This window comes from Megalops cyprinoides, chromosome 4 (genome assembly GCF_013368585.1).
Source record: "Megalops cyprinoides isolate fMegCyp1 chromosome 4, fMegCyp1.pri, whole genome shotgun sequence".
NCBI lineage: Eukaryota > Metazoa > Chordata > Actinopteri > Elopiformes > Megalopidae > Megalops > Megalops cyprinoides.
Window position 1 is genome coordinate 26,116,863 of NC_050586.1, and position 7,124 is coordinate 26,123,986.

Sequence of the window (7,124 nt, forward strand, 5' to 3'; positions counted from 1 at the left end):
GATAAACTCCATCAAATTAGCTTATGCCACTTTTAATAAATAAATACAATAAATAAAATAAACACTCAATAAATAAATTCATTCAAGAGATTTTGTTGAACATGAATGCTTGCAGCTTTGTTAGCTTTTGATACTGTATAACTGGCTATACCTGATCACTGTCTGGGGGGTGTGACGTGGCCCCGTGTGCAGAAATGAGGTGTGTGACATAGTAAGGAGAGAGAGACAGAGAGAAACAGGGTGACAGGGGGAAAGCCCCGGTGACGTGAGAAAAGAGAAGTGCAGAAGGGCAGCGTGGGACTTGGACTCAAGGGAAAGAGTGACTCAGGACATGAAGGAAGGAGTTAGGGAGGGTGAATGACGGAGGGAGGTCAGTTGGTTACATTTTTCCAGGGGCTCCACTCGCTCCAAGCGGATTCCACCAGGGGGTCACGAGAGCGGGCACGAAGCTTGCTGATGCCACGTGGGATCATGGTGTTGTCGGAAAGCTTTGTCTGTGGGAGAGCATAACAGTCACTCAGGGCTCATGGCAGGCCACAGCCAGCGTGCTCATATTAGCAGTGGCCCTCAGTGCCAGCCTCACTGTAATAGGGCTCCCAGTATATACCTGTGTTTTTATCTGACTTAGTTGTGCTGGTCTTCTTAGCCAGGCCATTATTGTAAATGAGAACTTGCTCTCGGTTAACCTGCCAGGCTAAGATTGGTTAAAAACATAACAAATAAATAAATAAATTAGATTAAATAAACCAGACTGTGTTAATTGCTGTGTTAATGCAGTAAGTATCACTGTGCTGGTTTTGCTGTTAGTTTCAATGACACTTGCAGTACTGCAACTAACTGCCTTAAACAGTCAGAATTCACAAATCTCAGAATCCACAATGTCTACATCTATGTACTGATGCCATGCTCTTCGTGTGCTGGATTGATGGACTCATGCCATTGGTTGATTGGTGTTTGGTTGTCAGTGTGAATGACTTGGAGAGGGAGTAGATATAACTGTAGCTTTAGGTGTAGGTGTAGCTGTAGGTGTAGGTGTAGCTGTAGGTATGGCTATAGATAGGAGAGCCCTCACCTCGCCATTGTCCTTGTACATGTACTCAATCTGATGCTCCAGAGGGAAGTAGCTGAGGGGTTCAGCCCAACTGGAAGGGGGCTCCACCGTGACTGTGAGTTTCTGCCCGTTCCGCTCACACAGCACCGACTGCGGGGGGTCTGGCTGAACTGTGGGCGGAGGGGGTGGACACTGAGTTCGCTGCTGATGACTGCCCACACATTCAGCTTCTCATAAGTGTAAAGCATGTACAGAGGGACGGAGCGATGAAGCAGGGTGAACCAGCGGGTGCTGCAGAGGGGACGCTATGTGATGAACGTGAGCTCAGGGTTTGGAAACATGGCTTTGATGTTTTGAGTGGCTTTTTGGCTATTTGGGATGTTTCTCAGGCCATGATAGCCTGCAGGGTAACAGGGCTACTAATGGAGACATACAGATGTGCAGATAGAGAGACAGAGGGATGCACAAAGACAGGGACAGACAGAGGGCTCTGCAGCCAGACAGACAGGGATGGCGGCTGGCCATGTTACCAATGTTGCGAAGGTAGAAACGGTGCGTCCTTTTCAGGTAGAGTGAGTCACTGACAGCCTCGGCGGTCACCACGATGGGGGAGCTCTCCTCAGTGAACGGGGAGTTGGAGAGGGACAGGTCGTCAAACACAAATACATTCTCCCTGCTGGTGGAGTGATCGGCATACTTCCAGCGGCCTGGATCCTGACCATCACTATGGGAGCCATACAAGAGACAGATGCTGATTGGGCATGGCTGAGAAACTGGGCTGTTGCATACAGTTGTGTTTCAAAGGCTTGTGTGTGTGTGTGTGTGTGTGTGTGTACGTTACCGATGGTATTGGAGTCGGGCTACAGTGAAGTCCTTTAGAGACCAGTGGCAGGTGAAGGAACAGCTGTACGTCTGAGTCAAACAGGAGAGATCTGCTGGGAGAAAGAAATAAGAGGGAGATAAAGAGTGAGAGAGAGGAGAGACAGAGAGAACAGGTGAGATGCAGAGAAATACAAACTGAGATCATGCTCACCAAAACTGAAAAAAAAACTGAAAGATTTTGCCAAATTTTTGCCTCTTGGATTTTCTCCTTATATTGTCTCTACTCACCTTCCTCCACTTCATTATGCTCCACCTGCAGCAGCAGGTAGGTGTGGTCCAGTTTCTCCCCACCCCCCCAGCAGCTGTAGTCCCCAGCATCAGGTGTGCCCAGTTCATGCAGGATCAGGTCATGCCCCCTCATCTCAGCATATTCAGTCTTAGGCAAAACCTTTCCATTGTGCTTCCAGGTCAGCTGACCCTTGAAGTCTGTGTGGCAGGTCAGATTCACAGAGTCTTCCATGCGCCCCAGTTTTCCTGTGGACAAACACACACACACACACACACACAGAGAGACATAGACCAAGCCTATTAAAATCCTACACATCACTTGACAATTACCTGTACTGTTGGTCACCCCTAACAGTATTTGTGTGTGTGTGTGTGTGTGTGTGTGTGTGTGTGTGTGTGTGTGTACATGTGTGTATATATGTCTCTGTATGTGTGTGCAGGCCCTGCATCATCCTGTGGCAGGACCCCTCAGAATACAGGTGTTTCCAAGAGATACAGCTACTCTGTGAGATGCAATGTGTTCCTGAGAGATACAGATGTTCTTTGAGCTTGGGGAGCTGCAGGTGTTCTGTGAGGTGCAGGTTTGCTGGTCCTTACTTCTCTCAGGGAAGGAGGTGAGGCCCCAGACAAGGGGTAAACACACACCAAGCAGCAGTGAAAAACAGGATGTGCCCTTCATCTGAAAGGGGGATATACAAATATAACATTACCTACATATACCCCCCCTCCCCACAGACATGAACACGTGCACGCACACACACATACACATCTTATACATCTTTAAATATATTAATAAATTACACATTCACATGATAACAAAGAAATGTCTAGTATTTTCAAAATTAACAGAATACTACCCTGAAGTCTGTTACACAAATACCAAAAATAAATCTGCTATTATGGCATCCCCTTCCCCTCAAAAAATGCTATACCTGTACCCTGATGTAGGCCTACCAAAATTAGGAGCCAGAAATGTGAGTGTAATCTGTGAGTTGTTATTAATTGTATCAACAAGCATACACAGTAATAAAATAAGGCAAGTTGTTCTTTTTTAACTTTTTTTTTGAGGTATTTTTTTCTTGTGTTTCTTATAAGAAAAGCAATGCACTTCTTGAATGTTTTTTTTTTCAATTGCAGATCCAGTATGTATCCTTTTTTTTAAATCATGAGACACAAGTTGAGACACCTTTAAATCTCAGGTGGCTTCACTGGATTAATCCACACATTTTATTTGCTACCCCCACAACAGAGCATGGGGAACTCTACAGTACATAATGTGCCCTGGGACACAGAAGAAAAATATTCTCATAGAGTAAGGACATTGTTGTAATGCAGAGATACAGAAGAGCAATATTCTCTCATGTCACAGGGAACTGAGGCAAGGTAAATTGCAAAATGGGTGCAGCCACCTATGATTCACTAATCTGAACCAATCATATTGTCTTGCTGTGATGAGCAAAGTTGTTTGATTGGTTATCATCAGCACATGGTAGCTTCATCAATGGGCTGATGAAGCATCACTCTCCCTTATCAAACTGTCACACCATCCAGCTGAGTCCTCTCTGCTTGCCTTGGAATGCAACAGACAGAACCTAGGCCACCTATGTCACCTATCGCCTGTGTCCTGTGTAAGTCATTTGATGGCATGGATGGCACGTTACCCAGAACCAAATCAGTCTCTCGGTGCCAAGGTCTCCACCTGGTGCTGTAACTACAGTATACATTACAGTAAAACACTAAACAACACCTCTCCAATGTAAGCGAACACCTCTACAGAAACATGCTGTCAGAAAGACACAGCATTAGATTCCCATTATAAATATTAGGTAATTTCCTTGGAGGGGCATGTGATTCGAAAGTCAGCGTACATGATACAAAACACTAAAACAATAGATAAATATTCTCAGAGTGATTAAATATGGAAACGCAGGAACTGGAAACCACCACTGTTAACAATATACTTATAATAATAATAATAATAATAATAATAATAATAATAATAATAATAATAAAAATAATCATTACTATACAATTATAATAACATATTCCAACATTGATTAATGACATAACATTAAAAACGTTCATAATTATGGTAATAATGTATATAATGATAAAAATGTTTACATGTACTTATGTAAGATTTCCTTTAGTGCTAACAGCATTCAAACTCATTGAATGTGAAGAACGTGGATGAAATCCATCATAATAAATAAATAAAATAACTGGATGAAAACAGAAATGACTATAGTAGTTTTAATGAAAAGTATACAACATGTAATGTTGATATATTACATTTTCAGAAGAGACATTCATCTCTCCTTGAGCTAGTTTATGCCAAAAACGCACACTATTTATTCTCCGCCAAAAGTCCAGTTTTTAATGTCTACTTTTAAAGATTCGCTTAATTCAGTGTGTTAAAAACTATGTCTTTGATGTGTTATAAGTATTAATATTACTACATCACTGTTACCTCAAACGAAAAGCAATCACAGACATACAGAGGCAAACAGAAACTGACTCTGAACTGTCAATAATCTATTAAGTCATTAAGGAAATTGCACAGAAGCGCTCAGTCACACGCCTGGGCACAACACATTAATGCGAACATTACAGTGGACCTTGGACCAACGTCTGAAACAGCGAACCCCCCTACCTCGGTGTAGAGTCTGCGCAGTCTACCGTCCTCTGAGACCGTGAGGCAGCTGAGTCGTTCTGTGTCGTGGCACAGCGCTCGTATTTATCTGCGCCGCTCAACACCTACACAACGTCAATCAAAATAATCTATGAGTCGGGGTGAATTCCTAGAGAGCACATTTCAAGGCAGGGGTGCAGTACCTGACAAAAGTGCCCATCGAACACGAGTCAGTAAAAATTAGAAGCTGACTTATTACTTTCATCAAGGATGACGTTTTCTGTTGAATTCACACGTTCTCGCGTCACTACGTCATGCTTTGTACCCTGTGATGGTCTATTTGAAAGAGGCAGCTCGCTAACATAATTATGAAATAATTGATTGGCCGATCAGTTCATTGATTGATTGGAAGTAGACTTACATTATCAACTTTACAACTTTTACAACTTTACAACTTTATCAACTTTTAAAAGCAGTATTAAATATTCATTACTGCTGTACTGATCCAGTCCATGTTTTAAAATTAAGGTTATGTATAGAGGTTGCTCAGATGCACATAGTGGCTCATAACAGAATCTCACCTTTTAGGATTAAAAAAACCAGAAAACAGTTTTGGCACAAAGTGTTGCTGAGATGCCGCACACATTTTGAGTCAGCAATATGATGGCAGTTAGTTGGGGGGCTGGACATGCTGAGGGGGTTTAGCATGTATGAAAATGCCCTCTATGCACCAAGCTGGAACCCCCCCAGTGTGTCAGGACTGGTGATTCTGAGGAACTCATTACTATTCTTCACAGTACAAGACATTCCTTGGTACACAGGCCCCGTGCTGCTTTCCTGAAACTGCTCCGAGCCTGAGTGGAGAGACTGAAATCTACGCTCTCTACAGGGTTCAGGGCAGTCTTCATCCGTACTTCACCCATACAGATAGATGGGAAGCTAGCAGCGTCTACATGTCAGCGCTGCAGTTTCATCTGGGTCAATTTTTAGAATGGCCCACACATGCTGCCCATCATTTTTGGGTTGTGCCTGTGCCTTTTTCTTCCATGTGAGCTTCACGCAGAAGCACACAATGAACGTGACAGAGATCTGCACCTCTGTGAGTGAGATCCAAACCCTTGCTCTCCTTGCACAGTTCAACTCTAAAAACTAGCGTCATTGCCAGTTCAAATGAGGGGAGCCTGCCCCTAGCTCCACAGCCAACGATGCTTGCAAAGTCTCAGGGAGTGACGTCACCGCTGAAAGTGTGCTGCTACCTGCTGCCCAGCCAGCTTCATGCAGGGCTCACTCTACTGCGTGTAGCTCTGCCACACACACTCCTGCTCTCTGATTCGCTCATCTGTTACAGGCTGGTTGCTGACCCATGACTAAGGCTCTTCCTGGCTCCAGGCTCCAGACTGTGTCTGCCTAGGACCCTCTGACATGGAAAGCTGAGTGGATTTTATGAGCCAAATACCAGCACCCAGATAATCAGGGCAGGAAAACCTTTCTTTATGCCATGGCTTGCGTTGGTTGGGGGAGGGTATTGGGGTGAGGGGGTGTAAAAGAAGAGGAGTGCTGGTGAGTTTCTCTTCAGCTCTGTGGTCCAGACAGTCATTAGCAATATGGACGGGATACCTTGGTGAGGACTGTGACTCCATCCAGTTGCAGCCCATAATCAGAAAACGTTGTGAAAGCCACTTCTGTTTATCAGTGCATTACTTATGGAATCTTTTATTTATTGCTTATGGCCTCAGATGGCACTGTCAGATGACTTGATGAGGAGTCATTAAAGCATGTGGATATTGGATATTGTGATGCTGATATGTGACATTTTTAAGTGATGTGGCTTTCCCTGAAATCACCTCATGAACTTACCCCAGCTCACTCTCATTGGTAGATGTAATAATAATAATAATAGTAATAATAATAATAAACTTTATTTATATAGCACCTTTCATATCATGGAATGCAGCTCAAAGTGCTTTACGAGAGAAACAATAAAAATCACAATGTACAAAGGAAAAAAAAACAGTAAAACAATAAAATCCTAAAAAGATAAAAAAATAAATAAATAAGACAATAATAGTAATAAAATAAATTGATAATGATAAAAACAATCCTAAGACATAAAGAGCATAAGACAAGTACAAGAAATTTAAAACAAGTATAAGAAATATAAAAGAAACATGAAATAATGGTGTAAAATAATAAAAGTGGAATTAAATGAAGATCATAAAAATGGGTTTTAAGCTGTTTCTTAAAACTATCAACAGAGGTTGCTTGTCTTATTTATTTCTTAGATGTATAAAGGATACAGAAACGTGAGAACTGTTCCATGGGTAATTTGGA

General features: G+C 42.7%; 1 protein-coding gene across 1 annotated transcript; it reads right to left on the reverse strand.

Annotated features, from left to right (window-relative positions):
* Nucleotides 1-302: 302 nt before the first annotated feature.
* Nucleotides 303-2,831, reverse strand: si:dkey-88e18.2 (interleukin-12 subunit beta). The gene is made up of 6 exons (XM_036526308.1): nucleotides 2,759-2,831; nucleotides 2,162-2,407; nucleotides 1,893-1,983; nucleotides 1,582-1,775; nucleotides 1,073-1,221; nucleotides 303-494 (listed from the first exon to the last, which is right to left on the reverse strand). Exons 2-6 carry the CDS (start codon nucleotides 2,391-2,393, stop codon nucleotides 372-374), a joined length of 789 nt encoding a protein of 262 aa, XP_036382201.1. The 5' UTR covers nucleotides 2,394-2,407; nucleotides 2,759-2,831; the 3' UTR covers nucleotides 303-371.
* Nucleotides 2,832-7,124: the final 4,293 nt, after the last annotated feature.